Source organism: Rhamphochromis sp. 'chilingali' (genome assembly GCF_963969265.1).
Source record: "Rhamphochromis sp. 'chilingali' genome assembly, chromosome: 8".
Taxonomy (NCBI): Eukaryota; Metazoa; Chordata; class Actinopteri; order Cichliformes; family Cichlidae; genus Rhamphochromis; species Rhamphochromis sp. 'chilingali'.
Window position 1 is genome coordinate 40,522,261 of NC_137935.1, and position 23,073 is coordinate 40,545,333.

Below are 23,073 nucleotides of genomic sequence, written 5' to 3' on the forward strand. Positions count from 1 at the left end.
TCGCTCGCCAGGCCGGTGTGTTATTACAGCACAGTCGAGACAAGGGAGCTTAAATCAGCAGAATACCAAAGTAGATGAATGAATGTGTTTTTATCTGTAGTCATGCTTCAGTTGAGGAAGGGCTTAAGTATCAAGACTGTCTCGTGTGGTGGAAGACTGCTTGGCACAGCAGAAATATGATGTAACAGATACCAACAGGAGCGCTTCACCAAACATCCAGCCAACAACATGTGAATGTGGAATATCTGAATATCTCAATACTTTATTGTATTCAGCTAGATGAATGTATACATAGTATACAATACAAGGGACAACAGTTAAAACAATATTATATGTGCATGAATAATAAAAATAGCATCACCACCTTTTAGATGGTGTAACTGGTCCCTCTAAACAAACACAAAAAAAGGTTTCTGTTAAAGGACAGAGTCGATCAATGCAAACTTCCAATAAACCCAACATTTGATCATCATGCATGAATTTATGATTCAAAGTAGAGCAACAGCTGAACCCGACTTCAGACTAATCTTATACTTTAAATATTTAATTTGAAGACAAAACAGCCAGTTTTGGAAGAAAGACGTGAACAGTCTTTGATGTGAGTCAGTTAAGGTTATTATTTTCCTCCTTATCTGATTGGACAGACCTGTGAGACCAGCGTAATAAAATGAACCTCATTGTCTCAGGTTGGGATTTGGGTTGGAGCTGGGGTCATTACTAACCACCAATCAGACGCCAGAGGGTTAACGTCTTAGCATCTACGTATTTGATTGGAATTTTCACACGTTTAACATGCAGACGTTTCAATTTGTAATAGAAGAACTGCCAAAATGCATGTAAGGAATTAATGTGAAAGGGAAACCACAAACACCCGTAAATGGTTTGCTAGTGGTCTGGTGAATATTGCGAGGATAATGGCGAGTACAGACATACCAGCACACCGTGGATCAACTCTCTGTTCAACAACACATGTTAACGCTACACCAGGGAGGAAAAACAACAGGAGCTGCTTGGTGATACATGTGATCCGTTTGTTTCCATAAGCTTCATCAGGAAAACACATTTTTCTTTTTGTAAACCACAAAGAATAAAATGTAACACTGGAGGAAACGGTCCAAAATGTTGTGTTATGAATGTAGGCAGATATAATAAATGAGCAAAAACAACAACAAAAAAATCGTTCCCTTCCTGTTGCATGTTTGTCACATGTTGTGTTATATTATTAAACACATTTAATAGCAGACAAAGATGACCGTAAATAGAAAATGCAGTTTAAATAATGATTTGATTTATTACGAGACAACAGGGACAAAAGCCGCCTGGCCTCTGGTGAAAAAGTAAAAACCTAAATATTGGTTGGGCCACACTTGGCTGCAATCAAGTGTTTGCACAAACTAACAACGAGTGTTTGACGTTGTTGTGGAGGGATTTTGGCCCACTCGTCAGTTCTTTCCGAATTGTTTTAATTCAGCTACACTGGAGAATTTACATCCTGTTTAAGGTCATGCCACAGCATCTCAGCTGGATTCAGGTCCAGACACTAACGTCCTGCGTTTCAGGTCATTTTGGCTCAAGTGGACTTTGAGGGACCATCTGACAGCCGGACAGTCGCCTTCAGGATTTCAGCAGATTTCCTGATTCCATCAGTGTTGGCAAAGCAGACCAGACACACTCCCAACACCAAGACTTTTCCTTTTATCAAAGGCTGTGTTAGTTTGACACCAAATACTGAGACTTGAACTTTCCAAAAAGTTTTTGTCTCACCAGTCCACACTTGGGGCTCATCGAGATGTTTGTGGACAATGTGAGACCATCCTACATGTTCTTTTTGGTCTGCAGAGGTTTTCTCCTTGAACTCTCCTTTGCCTCTTTCATATGGTTGGATCATGACCTCCGAGCTAACTGAGTTCTTTAATGTTGTTCTGAGGTCTTTTGTGACCTGCTGTGTGACTCACTGACACACTCTTAACTTTGGTGAGCTGGCCACTGCTGGGAAGGTTGATCACTGGTCCAGGGTTTCTCCCATCATGGGTAATGGCTCACGCTGTGGTTTTACCAACCTGACACATTGTGGTTAATCAGAGTTAATTCGTGATTTAAAGAGAGTGATTTCTCACACAGCTAAGTTTGGATAACTTTTAAACAACAATTAAAAACTGCAGTTTGTATCTACTGAGGTTTTCTTTGACTATTTCTGCTGCTGGCATTTTACTTTTAATGCTCTGTTCTTTTTAAATTCTCTGGTTGGGAGTCTTATTTATATTTTATCTATATAAATTTATTACAAATATTATTATTGACTTATTTTTTGCGTGCAGTTTTAGTGCTCCATTGTCCTGCCATCGTCTCTGAGCTTACTCATTCTGTGTCCAGTCGAGGATGTGGCTCGTCAGTAGAAATATATCTATCCTGCTAGATTTTCATCCCAGGAATTTTCCCAGGGGACTAAAGACAAATGTATCATGTCCACAGATAAATGTACAGCATGGCCCATCTGTCAGTGTCTGCAGGCGACCTAAAATGTGAAACCTTGGACTGTCTGCACAGCAAACTAAACTGGACACCATGTCGAAAGATGCTTGTGTTATATTCCACATTCTTGGCCCCATGTTGTTAAGCAGTTGCACAAGTGTTTTGTTTTTCATACACAAAGTGCTTTCGGGAGATTCTCACAGTGCATTCAGGTCTTATTTTGACTTGGAGGGATTTCTGCTGCTTTTACCACTGAACCTTTCTGTTGAGTTCAAATTCACTGATCCCTCGAAGAGCAACTGGAAGCAGCAGCTTGAATGGTTCTTCCCACAAAGTCTGTCACTGAAGCATTTCTTAGGCTCCAGTTTACGTCAAAATTACATTGCTGTCATAACTGGTTTAGACGTAGTGATAACATAGCAAGACAGTTATGATTTCTTTTTGCAATAACGGATTAATTTCCATAATCTTTAGAAGCTTTACTGAGGAGGGAAGCAAACTACAAACGTCTATTGTTTGGTCTGTAAAATGCAGGCAAACATAAGGCAGTGGTTTCACGTCACTAGTTTTGTCTGGTAAACCAGTCAAAATGCTAAATTCACTTAGAAAGTGAAGTACATTATTGTACATTTAAAGGTACAGTGGGTACAGCTGATCGTTTCTTTTGTGGTCCCTTGTGGTTTGTGCTTTATGGAGTGTCTAGTCCTAAACCATGTAACTGGAGGGATGCAGCCACAAAGCGACGGGAATAATCTGCAGAAAATGGTCTGCGGCCGATACAAACACAGGCACATTTTCATATGGGTTGTCTGCTTAACCAGGAGAACTATAGCCTTTTATTAGGTGTACATTTAGTGTATGCTAATACTGACTAATTGGGAGGACATGAGTGCATCTACAGAAAAGTCAACTTTGGCCGACCATCACCTTCTGAAATCTGAATGTGTTAAATCTTAAAGAAATAAGGAAACCTGTAAAATAATCATTTTAATCTTAGATTTGAAGGTTTTACTGAATGTGTCTACATACGTGAAGAAGCCGTGCAGCCATGTATGCTTTCATGTATAAGAACATATATGTACTTTAAAAGATACACAAAGTTACCTGGAGGTCCAGGTATTTAGTCCTAGTTTGTATATTCATGCAGGGGTTACCTAAAGGAACACAAATGGAATTTGACTCTATTTCTGAAGGTGAGTGGGGTGAACAGTAGTTCATGAATTTATCAATCCACCATTTCAAGTTTTTACCTGATCTAAAGCCTCCTGGAGGTCAGGGTTTGTCAGTACCAAGCCAGCTTCAGGTTGAGGACAGATATGAAAACCACTCTGCAGAGAGCTGTTTCACTGTGCTAAGGCTTTGTGCCAGCTTACAGGTCTTTGGCAACATAGAAGAAGCAGCTGAACATGTGTTGTTGCTCTTTGCACAAAAGACACACACATTAGAAACAGCATCATACTGACCGACTACATTCACTGTATAGAATATAATTTCAGCTCAGCTCGAAACTTACTAATACTTTGGTCATTAATTCAGGAATTCTTTGATGTTTAGCTAACCTCTCATCATCCACCAGGTCACCTGTGAGCCATCCAGAGTGAAAGGAAAACTTAACGCAAAATTTCACTCTGTGACAGGGCTCGTACAAAGACAGACAAACACACGCGCACGGTCAATTTAGAATCGCCAGTTAATCTGTGTGTCCACCGCACAGACACGGGAGACACACCCGAAATCCACACAGATAGGACCAGACTGGATTTGAACCAATCAGGATCCACCACACCACCATGTCACCCTAACACTTTCTGAGTTTCTGTGCTATTTAAACCCGTCGCTAACCCTAAAGAGTCACTAATGACCTGGATCTGTTTCTTTTTGGAGACATATAAAGCTGGGTTCTGTGTTTCATTTGTCCATATCAGACAACAGCCCATCGCACACACCAGTAACTAAAAGGAAAACGAACATGTAGAAACTGCATGGATCAAGGAGGCCTTAAATGTGACATATACAGTACCATGTTTCACATTTTCATCAGTTCCTCAGTATTGAGAGAAGTCCAGTACACAGGCAAGACATCATCACAGCACAGTAATGCTTTTGAGATCGAATCTCACAAACTTTCATTTCCTTGCTTTGAGATCTCACCCTGTGTAGGTATACCAAGAAGTTTGTGAGCGCTGTGTTTACAAGTCTTTTGAACGTTTCCGACAGCGATTAAAAGTCTTTATGTGCATAACGGAGTCTTTGAGGATGCAGCAGCTCTGCTGCAAACTCTAAGTCTTAGAAGGTCTTTTGTATATGCAGGCATTAGGTCATCGGTCCTGGAAGAGGTAGACAAACCACGAGTCAAACCTCCCGCTGCAGGTTTGACAGTTTGGGAGGGGGCGGTCTCCTTCCTTTCTCTTAGGGAATAAATGTCTGTCCTTCAGACCATGGAAGACGGCCCTCTCTGGTGTAGCCCCTTCAGTCACAGTAACAGTCACCTGACACAGCAAATGAATCATTATCATGCTGATTAGGGCTAAAGGTTCACTTGACTGCTGAAGGTAACCCCCCAGGCTGCACCTGCTCAGCTCTAGCATTGCCTCAGATTGCACAGGTCCAGCTCCTGAGGCTTCCTTTTCCCAGAGCAGTGCTCTCTGGGCAGATTCAGGCCGTTCTCGGTAATACAGCGCACCAGCCGCCTTTTAAAGCCCCTCCCACATGACTTGGAGCAGTGAGACCAAGTCCCAACATCCCACACGGGACACGGATCCCCGCATGCTCTTACTGACACGGGCCGGTCAGCACCATCACAGTCCACAGCAGGACGTCCATCCACACTCTGGCACTGTACCAGCCTCTTCTGCAGACCACTCCCACAAGTCACTGTGCACGAATCCCATCCACCTGTCACCCAGTGACTCACGGGTCTCTTCCCCATCACCTGCTTCTTAGACTCAATTTTGTTGTTATCAGCCAAGACGCTGTTCTTTGATTTATGACTTTTTTCTTCTTTCCACAGAGTCTTCTCCTCCTTGCTCTCCTTAGCGATGTAGAAGGAGTAGCGTACTCTGGGAGGAGTCATCTTCCCCACAGAGAGCACCTCCACAGTCAGAGGCTCCACCAGGGGTCTGGTGGCCTGAAGGATCTCCACAGATGTGGAGGTACCGCTGTAGCGCAGCAGGCTGCCCTTCACCAGCAGGTCACGCTCAACAGCTGACACCACGTAGTTGCCGTTCAGGAGGTACTTCCCGTGGCGGTTCTTCACGGCTAAGTAGTTTTCATCGCTGACCATTCCTCGGTAGCCCCGTTGACGGATGTCAATGTTGGACGCCCCAACGGGCAGCATCACCACAAAGTTGTAGCCATGGCTGCAAATGAAAAGGTGTCAAACACTGATGATGTCCAACCGAGTGGTTTTAAATTACAAGTGCCAAAATATCATTAATACAAACTAATTAGGTCCCATGTGTTAGTGCACAATGCAAACAACTAAACTTAGCACAATGACAGAATCCAGAATAAGACCATGTGCCATTTCTACCAGAACCAGTCTTACCAGTACATCTTCAGCCAACTACTCTCTAAACACAAGCTTTCATTTCCTGTTTTCGGGTGCCAAGTATAGCAGAACTTCTTTTTTAGGAGGTGAATTGTGTTTGTGTACAGCGAGTCTTTCAGATTAAATATGGGTTGAAATGTAACATTTGCGTCTTTGTTTGAAGCTTTTTATCAAAATCGATACTTTATCTTTACGATTTGATTCCACTTTGCTGATGTACTGAATTTAGAAACATTCTGTCACATGGAGCAATGTACTAGGTAAAATTTGTATGTGGGGATTACTTACACTGGCTTGGTGAACAATCCTGAGACCTTCTTGCAGCCTTGGTTGTCCCCACCACATACACCACACTTATCAAACTTCCTGTTAGAGTCCAGCTTGCCGTCACAGCCTGCCTTGATGCATTTTCCCTGAACGCACACAGACGTAGTGTCCGGGGAACAGGGTGTCCCATCCACAACCTGCCACATTCACATCATGCATGAATACACACATCAGAGAGAGCTACCAGCCTTTACTTTAAATAAAGCAGAGCCATAAATCACTACAAACCAAGAAGCTTCCCCAGACTGATTGCCACAACATGTCAGTGAGACGTTGGCTTGTATTTCTGCTGATTTCATAAAAGGTTGCTGAGAAGCCACAGCTGTGCAGTGATTCTGTCTCTCCATCTTTGACTTTCTCACCACTCTATTGATTCTCTGCTGCCACCAAAACATCACCTGTCACTTTAAAAGTGATGGATGTAACCATCATCTCCCAAACTGTGAATAAGGCCAAGCAGTGACACACCAACCTTTCTAACTCAAAGCTTCAGCGTCCCATCAGGTTTTGACTCCTGACTTCTGAAGTGTTAAACACTGAGGAGTTCAGATTCATTATGAAGCATAATAGTTGATAGGCCGGTGTCATGTCTGAGCTCGTTACACAGATACAAGCGTGGCAGGACTTTCATTTTGAAATTAACTGCAGCGTAATGAAAGCTAGCAGTGCTGATCTTTGTACTGTGTACAGCCATCACTTATCTTTCATTTAATGAACATAATTTGCGTTCTTGAACACATTTTTCAGTGTGTTAAGAAAGAGTTGATAGAAACAGATACAATCAGAATTGTTTCCTGAGTGGAACGGCTGAAAATCAGATGCATACCTTTGGAGCAAGGACGTAGAAGTATCCGGTCCCATTGGCACGGCAGATGAGCTTGCATTTGTCCTTGGGAGAGATGCCTGAATATTTGGGAACCCAAACCACAGACGAGCCCAGCCGATTGGTGTTCAGGTTTAGGCCGTTGAAGGCCTCGCATTGCTCCTCGCGGAAGCTTTTATCTGGAAATGAAGCAACAGCCTCAAATTAGATGTCTGTGAAGGTTCTCAGTCATCCAGGTCATTGTAGTCAAAGGAGCTTAGAAAGAAAAGCGTCTGGACTTCTTTAAGTTACTTGAAGACGTTTCACCTCTCATCCGAGAAGCTTCTTCAGTTCTAAGGTCAAATGGTGGAGAGTCCCAGATATAAACCTAGTGGGAGTTTCCCCCCACAGAGGGACAAAGGACCCCCTGATGATCCTCTAATCGCCTGAGCCAAGGTGTGAAACTGGGTGTGGGTCTTAATCAGCCAGAGTTTCGGGTGTGTTCATTGTGAAACCTGGCCCCACCTTATCATGTGATTTCCTGAGGTCAGATGGCCCAGGATGTGAGTGGGCGTTAAGGCGTCTGGGAAGGATCTCAAAACTGGATTATAGATGGCAGACAGTTGGTGTCGTAAGCCCCGCCTCTGTTCAAAGATGGTCGCTCACAGTGGACATAGATGGCTTCTTTCACTCCTCTTTCAAACCATCAGGCTTAGAGGGAACATGTTCTGCCCGGTGGTGTTCCTGGACTGCGCTGTGCACATTGAAGAGAACGGCAACCTCAACATCAAAGTTTACCGGAAGCCCACACACACGGACCAGTACCTCCTCTTTGACTCCCATCACCCTCTGGAACACAAACTTGGAGTAATTAGGACCCTACACCACCGGGCAGAACATGTTCCCTCTAAGCCTGAAGGGAAAAAGAAGGAACACACACATGTAAAGGAAGCACTCAAAACCTGCGGCTATCCTAAATGGGTGTTCTTAAAGTCAGCAAAGAGGCACAGAAAAGAAGACCAGACACCAGCGAGGGAGGATAAGAAGGACAGACGCAACAACATTGTCATCCCCTATGTAGCCGGCGTATCAGAGAAACTCAGGAGAGTTTTCTCCAAGCACGACATCCCAGTGTATTTCAGACCCAGCAACACACTCAGACAGAAACTGGTTCACCCGAAAGACAAAACGCCAAAACACAGACATCATAATGTGGTGTATGCTGTACAGTGCAGCGAGGAATGCTCAGACTTCTACATTGGAGAGACCAAACAGCCACTTCACAAGCGCATGGCACAACACAGAAGAGCCACCTCCACAGGACAAGACTCAGCAGTCCATCTGCATCTTAAGGTCAAAGGTCACTCTTTCGAGGATGCCAATGTTCACATTTTGGACAGAGAGGACAGATGGTTTGAAAGAGGAGTGAAAGAAGCATCTATGTCCACTGTGAGCGACCATCTTTGAACAGAGGCGGGGTTTACGACACCAACTCTCTGCCATCTATAATCCAGTTTTGAGATCCTTCCCAGACGCCTTAACGCCCACTCACATCCTGGGCCATCTGACCTCAGGAATTCGCATGATAAGGTGGGGCCAGGTTTCACAATGAACTCACCCGAAACTCTGGCTGATTGGGACCCACACCCAGTTTCACACCTTGGCTCAGGCGATTAGAGGATCATCAGGGGGTCCTTTTGTCCCTCTGTGGGGGGAAACTCCCACTAGGTTTATATCTGGGACTCTCCACCATTTGACCTTAGAACTGAAGAAGCTTCTCGGATGAGAGGTGAAACGTCTTCAAGCAACTTAAAGAAGTCCAGACGCTTTTCTTTGCAAGCTCCTTTGACTATTCCCCAACTGGTTGGAGGCAGTCATTGGCAGCCTCTGTAAAACTGATTGCTGGAGTCGCAGCCACGCACTACAAAAGGACAGTTAGCATTGCTGGTGTTTGCTGCTGTTGCTGTGTAAAATTGGTTGACCTGTTGGCTAAGCAGCACTGAAACTGTGAAGAGTGGGATACAAATCAGACATTTAATCTGCCTTCAAATTAAAAGTTGACTGTTTTGCTGGATTTAGTGGTAAGGCACTTTTACTTTGAAAGCAAACATTCTCCATTTCCGATTTGTAGCACGTTTTCAAGTTTCATTGCTGCTCTGTGGTTAATATCTGACATCGTGGCATGTTTTATAGAAACTAAAGTTTGGAGGTTGTGTGACTGATTCCACCTGGTGACAGACAGCAACAGGTCCAGAGTAAATGAGGTTGTGAAAGGGTCCTCGACCAGCCTCTAGGCCTGTGTGAATGAGCTCTAAGCTAGCCAGCTGTTAGCTTGCAGCAGTGCCGTTTTACTTAAGAACCAACTAACTTTTCATTAATTAAATAATCTTAATGCTGAGCTGACTTAATTTCTTCGAACACAGAGCAGAAACTGTCGTACCAGGTTAGCACTAGCTAGTCCCATTAATGCTGCTGTTTCTGTGCTTATGAAAACTGTTAGCAAGTAAGCTAACAGGAAAATGACAAAGCAAAGTCTATGAGGTATTTATACACCTCCCTGACTGTTTTTAAATTTTCTGACTAAAACTGAAGAAAATTTTAAAAATACTGAACACATGTTTGCATTTTAATCTAATGCTAATCTAATACTTGGATATAGGCTTAAGGAGCCCTCCTTGGGGGATTTATTGCAGGATTTTGCCACCTTCTGTTTGAATTACTTGCCATCACTGGACAAAAATAGTTATGGTTGCTAAGGTTTATTTTTATGGTGAATGGTCCGAGGATCAGCGTACCTGTGTCAGGACAAGGGCTGAGGTTACAGGAACGGTACTTGACACGAAGGCCGTAGCAGTATTTGCCTCCGTTTTCAGGGACAGGGTTGTTGCACTGTCTTCTTGCCAGCTGAACTCCGCCTCCACAACTTCTGGAACAGTCACCAAATGAACCCCACTTCCCCCACCGACCATCGACCTGAGACAAAAGAACGATCAAAGCTGTTCACTAGTCTGTGACAAAAATGCTGGAGCAGGATGGGATGCTGCTTTCTTTCCACACCCCGTCTCACCTTGATGTGCTCAGTGCTGTTCTTCACAGAGCAAGCCCCCTGGTAGCAAACCTTGCCGTTGCCACAGCTTGTGCCATCGGCCCAGGGGAAATGTCGAGTTTGGCAGACCAGCTGTCCTCGGGCCTTTCCCGTGCACCACAGCTTGGAGCAGGGCTGCATGTAAGGGCAGGGTTTGGAGCCGGGGCCAAATGCAAGCTCACACTGACGGTGCAGGCTGTAGCTGGAGCCGGGCAGGTTGTCGGGCAGTGTCAGCTGCTTCTGAGGCTGGTCCAGCAGACAGTCTCCTAGAAACACACCGAGAGTAACAGCAAAGCTTTATTCATGGAGTGATCAGTTTCTTTAAATAGCTAATCAATATTATTGCAAAAGGAGAAAAGCCTTATTTGCATGTAGGTGATGCTGATTGAGAAAAACCTGTTATGTAGTTTATCTATGCACTAACAAATGTTTGTAGCTGTTCACTGAGCTCACTGTTTCTTACACCCTTGAATGTTTTGGTTCAGTCTCTTTACTCTCATCATTTTGTGCAGCAGGAAATGTGTGCACTACACTACATCACCTACCCAGTACCAAACAAAGTCTGCAGCTAGCATACGAACACTTTGCAGCTAAAAATGGGATGAGGATGTGAGGCGGTGACGAGAGCAAACACAGAACAGATGAAAGAAATGTAAATTGTGCACTTGTGTTTACCAGGTGGAAAGAAGCATGGCTGTCAATAAATTCAAACATTTCAGCACTGAATGTTGCCGGTCCTCTTTTCTCAGAGTCTGGTCATAGTTGAAAAACAGCTGCGACATGAAAGTTGAATGAATGTCACGGAGGATAAGAGTCTGACGTGTTCACTATGTCACTAAAGAAACACAGTTTAAATGTACAGAACTGTATGGGAAGTGTTTAAAAACAGGAAACAGGCTCTGACAAAGCCGGTCTGCCTGCACGGCCACGCTGTTCTTTGGGCTCCTGTTCATTATTATCTGTATTTGTCTTTGCAAAAACCTCGTCTATATTTCTCCCCTTGCAAGTGATGGTCTGACGCGACCTTTATTCTCCGAAACATCGAGTTCAGTTTTTGGCGTCATAACATAGCTGTGGACGGGACATCGGGACTTGGATGATGCTTCCTGTCACCTGAACGTGTGAAAACTCATTCGAGGTCACTGAGCTTCATCAGTCAGTGGAAATTTAATTGAAAATGTAACCAGTGTACGTTCACCTCACGCATTCATTTTGATTTGTTTTATATGACACTGACGCTGAGGTACATTTAGGTAAGTTAATGTAAGGTCCTGGCAGGGAGATAAACAATGATGCACGTTTAACATTATGTCGGACTTAAACCTGCAGCATCAAAGCCTATGGAAGACAGGCACTGCTTGAACTTATAAATAATGTGTGAACAAGCAGAGTGTGCTCTGCATGAGACGGTGCAGACGCCTGATCGTGTTTAGTTTAAGCTAATGACTCAGCACTGTTAGCTTGTTCAGGTTCATTTGCTTGTTTTAGGAACGGCAGTCGTTGGTAGCTGGAGATTAGGGGTGATATAATAAATTAGTACATTTAATGACTTCACTTACAGTCACCCTCAGGATGGTTAATCACTCTGTTGGTGTATTTATAATCCAGAATAGAACAAATGTGTATTGTCATTATAACAGTGTTACAGTGAAAAAGCGTCCTGCTTCTCTGCTGTACGTCAGGGCGTGTAAAATAAACTGAGAGAAAGGTAAACACAGGTACAAATAATACTGGAAAAGGAAAATAATACATTTTATTCTAAAACAATAACATAATATAGAATCTGTATTTTTAATGTGTGAGCTGTACGTCCTCCAAGAAGGCAGGAGGAAAGAACAGGTGATGTTCACAGTGAGTGGGGTCCTTTGTAAAACAGCTGGAGTCAGTGGGGAGCTGTGACGCCGTCACCACCTGCTGTGGATTCTTGTTGTTCGCTGTGAGCAGCTGGTCAACCTCAGCACACGGCAGCAGGTCAGGAGTGTTGAAGACTGAGGCTACGTCCACACTAATGCGCTTTCGTTTGAAAACGCATCATCTTCTCTGCGTTTTGGCCGCCCGTCCACACTGAGACGCCGTTTTTCCCGAAGGAAAACGCAGTGTTTAGAAAACGCTCTCGAAAACGAATTCATTTGAAGACGGTGCTTTTGCGTCGCAGTGTGGACAGCGAAAACAGAGACTTTCAAAAACGATGATGCACTTTAGTCATGTGATGCAGTCACGTGGCCAATTAACCTAAGATAGCGGAGGACGTTATACAGCAGTTGTTTTGTTTGCTCTCAGTTTTGTCAGCCCTAGTATTCTCACTCGCTTTTGCACCTTTGTACTTTTGTGTTACTCGCAGCAGCAACTCCACCTCGTTGCTAGTCCATTTAAAAAACCCGCTGCTTTTCCTCGACATCTTGCCGACGTTTCAAAGAGCCGGAAAGTAAATAAGACAGAAACGAGGCAGGTCGAATCTTCTTGCGTTTCACGCGTGCGCAGTAATAAAATGTGAGCGTTTTGGGCCGTTTCAATGTGGACGCACAACTCTGTGAAAACGACAGAAAACGATAGTGTGGACGCCGAGTGTTTTCAGACAAAAACGGCGTTTTCAAATCTATCCTGGCCAGCGTGGACGCAGCCTGAGAGAAGTTGAGTCAGCAGGTGCTGATGCAGACGATGGATTTGAATGTGACGATCTGTTGTGAAGATACTCACACCTACCACATATTCCCTCTCTACCTCCTCTCTGTGCAGGCAGAGGACCGACAGCTCAGTGCACTTTGAGTTCCAAACTCCACTGTTTCTTTATTCCCGTTAGGTCCAGGTTATTGTGACAGCACTAGTCTGTCAGATGCTGCTTCACTGTTCAGGAAGGCCTGAGAGAAGGTTAGTCTTATTGGAGCTTGTAGGACTACAATGACCTCAGTCCACTGATGGCACTGGGTGTTTTGGCTGGAGGACAGCCGGCAGCTTGTAGATAGACATAATGTGTTTCCTTATCCAGAGAGCGTAGGAGGAAGTTTATGAAACCGTGTGTGAGGTTACAACTTCAGAATTGAATAGCTGTGCCTGCTGAAGCAAGAATGTCCACCTGTGTTCTCTAATATCAAGTAATATTCCATAATAAATGCATCGATATTATACTTCTCATGTCCTTGGCAGTTATTGCTACATTAAGGTAAACTTGGAACCATCATATATTCCATAACATATGAGAAACGTCCTCGGCTCTCTTGATCCATGGCCTCACCGGAGAAATCTTCATGATGACTTTATGGTCTCAATCACTAATTTAAGGTCTTCAAATGCAACACCTGCATGTTCTCCTCTACCTGCGCGGGTCCTCTCCAGGTGCTCTGGCATCTCCCCACTGTCCAAAGACGTGCACCTAGTGGTGGCACAGGCTGCACCTTTCACCTCATGATTGATAGCTGGCGTATCGTTCAGCACCACATAAGGAGAAGAGGATGGGTGAAGATTGCAGCCCCCAACAACAAACAGGTGATATCATGAGGTCTATGTACATCGTTTACATACAGTCGGTGGTTTTCTCTGATTCTGGCTCAAAACTCTAACATGTAGTAAAAAAACAAACTCTCATCCAAAGAATGAAACATGAAGACCACAGGAAACAGAACCCAGACTGAAAATCAACAGAATCCAGATGGGACGTCCACCATGTCTCTTACTGATGTCTGACCGGCAGATAACACTAATCACTCTGTTAACTTGTCTTTTAGAAATTTGCTCTTGGCTAGAAATGAAGAAACCGAGTGATCCGTCAGAAAAACAAGATTTCTGGACGAGGATCCAGAATTTTCATTTCACGTACACCAGTTAAGTACAACTTTTTTATCAAATCTGAACTGATGACAACTTAACGTCATATATGAATGAAATGCTGTGGCCTTGCCTCGGCTGTTCACCAGTCATGTAAAACAACTGTGTGACCAGTTGGTCCACATCAAGCCTCAGCATCCGCGTTCTGCCTGACGACAGGTGAGTTTCGTTTTCACCTCGATCACATTAGGGGGGCGTGCTAAGCCGTCAACAACCACTAAAATGTTGCCCCTGCAATGACAAACAGTATTTATATAAAATTCTCTATAACCAACATCTTTATAATTTGTAAAGTCATTTGACTAATTACTACGTGTGCACCTTTTAAAAGTGGCCTGGTTCTAACTAAACACTCCAGTGATAAACTTGCTTTAGATAAATTGCTCCGACTTTTTAAAATAAAACAATATGATTGTGAGGCACAGTTCAATAACTGAATCCAAATGATTGAAAACATGTTAAACAGAAATATCATTTGGCATGAAATCAAGCAGAAATTACAGGCAAAAAAACCATTTTGTGGGTACAGTCAGATTGCTACCAGCTGAGAGCTGGATGACGACGCCTGGACATAATTAGATGTTAATCAGAGTCCAGAAACATAAGCAGGAAGTGTTTACTAACCGTGACCTCTGTCCAGGAACTCGGTAACGATGGCTGCACTGCACACAGACCAGGGTCGGCTCCTGTCTATCTGAATCAGCGTGGGAGACATCATGTGGTTGTCCTTTAGTTTCCCAAATACCTCCTCACATGCCTTCACATTGTCATGGGGCATGTTGAAAACGTGGCCTGAGGGAAAACAGTGGGAAGAGGAGGACTCATTTTGGTTCTGTTTTCAGTAAAACACGAGCACAATGAGTTCGTGCGGAGATAAAGAGAAATGCGAACATATTAATGCAAAGACAAATCGTTTACATACACACAGCAGCTCTACTCAGTCATCTGAAGCTGATGTCAGGAACAGAGCACTTTATTTCCAAAGGAAATCATTACGTTCCCTAAATACAAGCAGTGCCTTCCAAAATAAAAAAGAAACATAAACTGTGGTTTTAATGCGGTCGTTCATGAGACCGGATTATTTCGAGGGGGAACTTGTGTAATTACTTAACATATATGAGGACAGTGTAAACCAATGCCTCTCCTGGGCCTCTCGGGTTACTCGTGCATCTGGTTTCAGGCTAAAGCCCTCTGTTTTTCAGCAGGTTTCTCAGCGGTCACTCAGTCTCAGGAGTTTTTACAAGTTTGTGCAGTTTAATGCTATCTATTACTAAACATTAAGGCAGCAGGCGGAGAAGAATTACCTATTTATGTTTTCATTAGGAGTCACAGATTTATGCTGGTAATTTAGCTAGCTAATAGGCTCTTCACAAATTCTGGAAGAATTTTACAAAATGAATTTATTATGGTGCACAATCACCGTAATACATTGAAACTAGGATTTCATATAACCTGGTAACTGTCATGTCAGAATAAAAACATTATCCAGAGTATGTCATGGTTCTGGGTCTGTGAGCCAGTGTTGTGTGTATTTTAGTTTTATTTAATCGATTACTGTATTTTTCTCCATGTTTCCTGTCTTATTTTGAAAGAGTGTTGTGGTCTTTGGTCATTGTATTTAGTTTCACTTCCCAGTAGCGTCATTAGGTTCATGTGTATCAGCTGTGTCCTCGTGTGTTTTCATTACCCTAATCACCCTTGTGTGTATTTCGCCTGTGCTTTTCTGTTTAGTTATTGTCAGGTCGTCTGTCATCCCCCCCATAGTCACAGTCACGGTGTTTCTCAGTGTTTCTGTTCGTTTAGTTTTTATGTCTAACTCCTGCCACCAGGCAAATAAAGGCTCGCTTTTCATTAAAACCCAATCAGCATCTGCTTTTGGGTCTTATTTCCAAATACACCGGCGCACCCCGCCGCGACAGAGTAAAAACGAAGTGATGTTTGTGGGTTGCGTAAGAGGCTAAGCTAATGAGGCTAACCTGGCTACAGCCAGCCTAACAAAGAAAAGCACTGGGGGCAGGGCTAAGAGCTAGCTGTTTGTGCCAAAGTGTACTTTGTAACAGTACTCAGTAGAGCTTGGATGAAGCAGGCGAGCCATTCCCAGTATCTTCAGACCTTTATGCTAAATTGCTTGCTGTAGCTAATAGCTAACTCACAGACACAACAGTAGTATGAATCTGCTCGTGTCACTCACTTCCACCCCAAATGTTCGGAGATGAACAATAGTTTATGTATGTAGTTTACAATTAGCAGCCACTGCTGGACATACCAGTAATATTTCCTGTGCTTTCGTTGCCCCTTTCCTTTCCACAGACTGGCTGGACTGTTAAAGATGTTGCTTTATGATATCAAATGAAATAGTTGAGATTTTTCACAGCAGCCATTTGCAGCTGCCAGAATACAAAGTTACATGGTGTGGCTGCTCGGTGAAACACTGAGCGCTGCTTTTGATTGTAATGATACTGATTTTCAAACACAGCATCAGATGAAGGCAATTAAATCATTTGACAGATTGAAACCCACCAGTCCCCCAGGATCAAGACCAAGAACCGCAACCATACAATTCACCATGAAAATAATAAGTCCCACAGGCCGGGCTAGTCTGCGCACTGATTATGCACATACAAGTTTGTCAAGCCCCAAATAAAAAGTCATTCTGTGGTCGTGTTGGTTTAGCATGAGGTGCATAATGTGAGAAAACTTCTGACCAAGTTCATGAGCAGTCGTGAAAGCCGAGGGTAAGCCGTCATCCTCGATGACGGAGCAGCTCCTCTTCGGGTCGCACATGGTCCCAACATCAGCCATCCCCAGCGTATCGCAGGTCGTGGCTCCACAAAGATCCTGGTGACACAGAGACAAATGTGTGCTTCTTTATTCTCATTGGAAGCCTGAAAAATCAGATTGGACTCGGGCCATGTTCCAAACATGCTATGTGTGGCTGGGCCCTGAGCAACACATTGAACAGACCATGAAAGGAACTAATTCAAAGCATGTGGGAGTGTGGTTTGCTTATTCCCTGTTCTTAAAATATATTGAAGCAGAGGGTCGGGGGAGATGGGCTGCCACAGATTTCCTCTTTGTGTTTCTGTACAGAGGTAAGAATATACCTCCAGCGCAGCGCAGAGTGGAATAAATCCACAGGAATCTATCTGACTGTGTTCATCGCAAAGACTGTTCCCATCTACTCTCTGCTTACATTCACCCATTCTTAATTTACAGAACAGTTCAAAGTAAATTGTTGGTTTTATGTGAACATCTGATGTTTTTATATTGATAAGAATCAGTCTGTTGTTTTATTTGTTGTCTGAGCACCTTTATTAAATATATATTTGTCCTGATATGTCCTGTTGTACCCTCTGTACAACATTTTAGAGAAAACCTGTAGTTTCGGAGCACCCAGATGCCACCAAATGCAGGTTTCCCCCCGAAATGCAGACAGTACTTTAACCTACACTTGATGTAAACTTCACAGCACTCCTTCAAAGTGGTATTCAGAGTAAAACTCCACAGTCTGCTGCACCAGAACTGAACACAGTCGTGCGCCTTTATGGTGGCTGCTGGTTCTAGAAAAGTAATTTGATTGAATTGCAAAAGTGTCATGATTGAAGTAAGTTGTACAGAGGAGTCGTCTGTACTCAAAACAAAACTTCAAGACAAAAACTTCAAGACAAAACTTCCAAAACCAGGATGATCCCCACACCTGTGCCCACATTTACAGCTGTGGTGTTATCTTCTAGCTATGCTGTTAATGTGGTTTGAGAACAAGGAGGACAGATCACTGGTGGTTTTGTCCAAACTGAAACATTTCAACAAGTGTTGGGTTGGTTTCCATGTGTGACACTGAGGGTCCCCAGAGGAGCTCTCCTTTGGATTTCAGTCGTCTCCTAAATCAGCACCAATGTGCAAAGATTCAACATCGAGTATCAGAGGTGTTTATGTTCCTTCCAGAAGAACACTGATGTGTTGCTTCATGAGGTGCTGGCCTTGCTGTAACCACCAGTGGATCAAATTTTGAAAATGGTCGTTGCTTTAATTTATGGCTGTGTTTATATAAAACTGGCGTTCCCATCAGCCTCAGGTGTATACTGCGCTTGTTGTTAACAAATGTCAGCGTTACAAAGTGATGAGTTATATAGTGTGGTTTTTCAAGCGATCGGCTGAAGGAAAAGGAAAGGCCCTTAAGGATTTGGAAAGCATCTTTCTCCCTCTGCCTCAGTGGGATGCAGCTGCTGAGCAAGATGCATCCAAACTTACAGCTGTGTCAGCGAGCATGTTGAAGTTAGCTAGCGAGACAGCCGACAGGTTGGACTGTGCATTTCGGAGTGATTTGCGTGAATCTTCGCGGGCTGATAATTGCGGTCTGGCATGTGCTTCCGATTTTGTGATAATGACACCTTTTGATGGCAGTGCTGCTTGTTCTTCTGGCTGCTCTCTGTAGGGGTCACCATGGTAGATCATATCCCAGCATCCTCCTCTCTCACACCAACCCTTTGCATGTCCTCCTTCACTATTTCTATAAAACTCTTCTTTTTCTTTTACTCAAAATGTGGAGCTTCCTTGCAGCTCTACAATCAACACGCTTTGTTGAACATACCTGCGATCCGTCCTCTGCACTTGTCCATCTCAGCTTTGCCTCTCTTTGCCTACAAACACTTCTGTCACACATCACAAAGTCTCACGAGCATAATGTAAACCTTCCCTTTACAAATCAACCCTGACACTCGCCCCACCGACTCCACCCTGCCAGCACTGCCTTACTTCTGCTTTCATCTTCTCTCCATAGCATTTCCCCATGCTATCTTCCATCTGCTTCCTTTTCTCACTACAGATTCCAGCGTCGTCCGCAAACATCATAATCCACAGAGATTCCTAGCTGACCTCATCCGTTAGCTGGTCTTGCTGCCAGCAAAGCGAGCCTCAGAGTCAGTAGTGTACCACAGTTCTGGCCCCTTGGCTGGGCCACCACCACCACAGCTCAGAAACCACACTAGCGAGGTTTCAACTCAAACTGTCACTCTGAGAGACATTACCAAGCTTGTTGCTGGTTATTTGTTGTGGCTATGGTGTCGTGGTTAACCACACTTACCTAATACAAACCTGATGGCGATAGAGCTAGCACAGCCAGAGCTACATTAGCCAATAGGCTAACACTCTCTGTGCAGTCTAACCAACGTGTCCACGCTAACACTGTTTATTTTTGATAACTTAGTAACATGACAAGTCACAGATTGTAATGTAACAACTCACTATGAACACTAAGTGACACTAACAAATACAAATAGACTGGTGAATGAGTACGACGTTTCCACTGCTTACGTCCACATTAGTCTGTGACTTTAGCTTAGAGCATCGCTGCACACGCTGCACCTGCTTGGTGTTCAACATTACAGCAAACTGTATTTTCCCACTGAACAACTTCTTGGAATAATGGCCACAATTCAACGATTATCAGTAATTTTGTAGCAAAGTTCTGTCACGAGGCTCACTGAAAAGGTTTCTTTGTGTCTCTGCTTCATTATGTCAAGTCAGGAATGATTTTGTGGCCAAGTGGCTTTCATGTACCTGTGTGTTCCAAGTAAATATGAAGACAGCTGAAAATGAACTTGTTAACCCAGTGTTGGCCCAGTAAGGCTGTAACACACACTGCCAACCATGTGTACTCCACACATCTTAGACTTCATAACCTATTGCATTATTTTTTCCAATGCAGCAGCTGGAGTCACTGTGCCCTACAAGGACAACAGCACTGGACCTGGACTTTCCTATATATAACAGTGTGATTAAGGGATGGTTCCCAACACTGGAACAATTTTTCATTCTTTTTGACGTAAATGTTTCTGTATGTTGCTACGTGTTAAGCAAAGGAGGCCGACGTGTATCAGACCGTCAGCCAAAGTGGACCTAATGGAAAAATGACCCCCGATAATGAGCAGGCATTGAAGAGGGAGAGACGGAGAAGTAAGAATCAGCCAGTGTTTACAGCTCTGGTGACCACATGGGATTATCTGACAGCTGTGAACAGGCTGAACTCTTCAGACGGTGCCAACTTACATCAGCTTGAATAAATGAGGGAGTCGTTGGAATTCTAGCTGGATTCTTACAGAGTTTTTGATAGTATGAAGATGGCCACTACAGGCAGATAGTAATCCAGTTCTTATTCGGCTGAGGCAGATAGAGGTGAGGTCTTTCATGGAAAGAACTGGCTCAGCTGGTCTTTTCCACTGACGCACTGCAGCAGCCAACAGAAAAGGGGACTCGCAGAGCTGTGCAAGTCCTGGGATGTAGCTGCACCTATACTGAGCCTACTGATCACTAGTGATGGGTAAATGTGGCAGCTGTGCAGGAATCATAACAAGTCTCCACAGTGACACTGGCCATTTGTGTTATCATCACATCTTGATAACGATAGCCTGTGACACAGAGTCACAGACAAGCACTGTTGCCGCCACTACTGCTGCTGCTGAGGATTACTCTTAAGGTCTCTGGGAGTTTGCATCGTCGTCAGGCTTGCTCTACACTCTAACAATCAAACCTAGAAGCAACAAGTAAGCCACCTTTTAAAACTGGGGTGATAAACACGACAACCTTAATTAGCTGTGGTCGTGTGAAATGGGTGTTTGAAACCCTGCAATGCTGGAAAGTCAGTATCAAACTACTGGTTACAAACTCAGGGCCCCTAGTCTATTTATACCACCCACTAAAGACATACTAATCAAATAGTTATAAAAACACGAAACAACCACAGAAATGCAAAACAGCTCAAAAAAGCTGTGAAACAATTACAAGGAGGTGGAGAAACACTAAATCCCTGCAAAGAGACAGTTTCAAACAGCAATGCAAAGAAAAAAGACACAGAGACGTAGTGTCGAGATGAAGAGACGTGAAGTAAAAGCAAAACAAACAGAGACACGAAACGACCTCAAGCAATCAGCAACAACTGCAAAGGGGAGCAAAGTACTACGAAAGATACTACGAAACACAAACCCACATGATGCCCAAAAGAACAGCGATGAGGCCCAACAAAGACGTGTAAATGACTACAGAGATACAAACGACCCCAACAAAAACTCACTGTGTGACGTAAACAGACGCAAACATACAAAGAGACAATCAAAACATCAAACAACCTGAGACAGACACACAATGATTACATCAATGGTCTCAAACTTACATGAGCTGTGGGCCACTGCTGGCACTGTCGTCTCATTGGACGGACACTTTATGTTCAAGTAGTACAAAAACAAACAAATAAACAAGAAAACACCCACAAATATTTCCTAAAATGTTTTGTTTGTTTGTTTTTAAAATTTCAAATATTGTATAAAAAGAGCAAACTGCAAACGTGAACACAGATTTTAACTAACTGGATCCTTTCATTGAACACACACACTGGTGCTGTCTGTGCACACGTGGCAGCACTGCTGCTGTCGTTGTGTTTGTGTTTAACAAATCAAACTGCAGACATGAGTGTGAGTCTGTCACTGAGTAACACAGCCTCAGCGTGTTTGTGCTCTCTGCTCATGTCGCCTTCATGTTAAATCATTTTGGGCTTCTTAAAGAACTTATTTTAACATTGCACTCGACAACAAGGGACAAACTGCGTTATTTCTTCATGTCAGCAAGTAGGGCTGACGTGGTCCACAAGTGGCCCCCGGGCCACAGGTTTGAGACCCCTGGATGACACAATGCATCTACTTCAGCTACAGCTGTGTTTTAGTCTTGGTGTCTAAGTGAACAGGGGGCCCTGTACGTGTTTGTGCCCCAGACTCCAGGATCTGACCATCCATCCATGAGTGCAGTAGTTCTGTTCTCTGCAGCACCCACATCTCTAATGCAGCTCTGGCTCTTTGACCTACCTGTTTGGTGAACAGAATGGCTGTGTCCCAGTACTCGGGGTGCTTGTCACTGTGTTTATTTAACTTCTTCTGCCAGGAGCAGAAGTTGCGCAGAGTCAGAGCAGCATTACTGGAAACCTTCGGTCCCTTGTCATCGTCGTTTATCACCATGAAGCCCACCACCACTATGTTTATGGAGTTGAGGATGCTGGGGTGCTTGTAAAGCCTGGCTGCTACTGACATGAGGGTCAGAACGTAATGCTTTAGGCCATCCCCGTGAAATTTAGCCATAGATTCATCTGCCACAACCAGCACCTCCACAAACCTGGGGACGGCGGCGAACCTCTTAGACCTCCCCAAGGAATTGAGCACAGTCTCGGTCAAGCCGTCCGTCTCCAGTTCTCTCATGTACTTGTATCTCTCCAGGGAGACGGTGAAGTTGGTGTCAGGTGGAACTTCACACCTGCTGGTGAAGTTTCCAGCTGAGTGCGCTGGGCGTCTGCGGCGGCGAATGATATGCGTCCTGTCGAAGGAGTTTCCACGCACAGAAGCGGCCCCTGCGTCTTCAGTCTCGGTCTGGCTAATAAAATATTCCACGCCGTTATAGAAGAATCCCCCCTGCAGGCCTTTGCACAGGCTCAGCGCGGCAAAGGAGTCGGGGTCTGCGTTGACATAGCCGGAGTAGAAGCATTCCCTGAATTCAGAGCCTGCAAAGGTGTCGGGTGCTGAAACACTCCCAGCTGCAATGAAACTGGAATCTGGAGACAGATGGAGGTAAAAATCCTCTCTGAATGCACGAAGTCTAAACACGATCTCATCTTCATTCATCTGCTCGGCGCGCCGGTGCAAATACACTCCGGGCTTTTTCTGACTCAGGCGAACAGGTCTGCAGAAATCGACCTCCATGCAATGTGTCACCTTCAAATAAAGCAAGAACTGCGTAAAAAGAACGAAAGAACTGCTCGGCATCGCCATCTCTGCTCCCACTCGGGACAGTCCGCCGTTCAAGAAGTTGTGCGCAATGGCACCAAGCTCAGCCCATGCGTCTTTTAAAAGCCTATGCACTCGCGCGTCCTCCCTGCTGCTTTCCCATCTTGCACCGTTTCCTGTCTGCACGCGAACTTCTCTGAGCTGCTCAGTTTTAAAGTCGCGCTAAACTCGAGCATCGCTGTCAAACAGAAAT

The 23,073-nt window shown here is 44.2% G+C and overlaps 1 protein-coding gene across 1 annotated transcript; it reads right to left on the bottom strand.

The window, feature by feature from the left end:
• Positions 1 to 244: 244 nt before the first annotated feature.
• On the bottom strand, positions 245 to 23,059 carry LOC308400463 (A disintegrin and metalloproteinase with thrombospondin motifs 15-like). The gene is made up of 8 exons (XM_080888168.1): positions 21,912 to 23,059; positions 16,764 to 16,896; positions 14,683 to 14,850; positions 10,219 to 10,502; positions 9,947 to 10,124; positions 7,176 to 7,351; positions 6,311 to 6,486; positions 245 to 5,831 (listed from the first exon to the last, which is right to left on the bottom strand). The coding sequence occupies exons 1-8, from the start codon at positions 22,863 to 22,865 to the stop codon at positions 5,054 to 5,056; spliced, it is 2,847 nt and encodes a 948-aa protein (XP_080744294.1). The 5' UTR covers positions 22,866 to 23,059; the 3' UTR covers positions 245 to 5,053.
• Between the last annotated feature and the right edge of the window lie 14 nt (positions 23,060 to 23,073).

Excerpts from the sequence above, each read along its gene's own strand:
- LOC308400463 (XM_080888168.1), bottom strand. The coding sequence starts at position 22,865 with ATGGCGATGCCGAGCAGTTCTTTCGTTCTTTTTACGCAGTTCTTGCTT. Across the intron at positions 7,352-9,946 it reads CAGCCCTTGTCCTGACACAG|ATAAAAGCTTCCGCGAGGAG; the intron begins GTACGCTGATCC and ends CTTCATTTCCAG. Across the intron at positions 6,487-7,175 it reads TCTACGTCCTTGCTCCAAAG|GTTGTGGATGGGACACCCTG; the intron begins GTATGCATCTGA and ends TGAATGTGGCAG.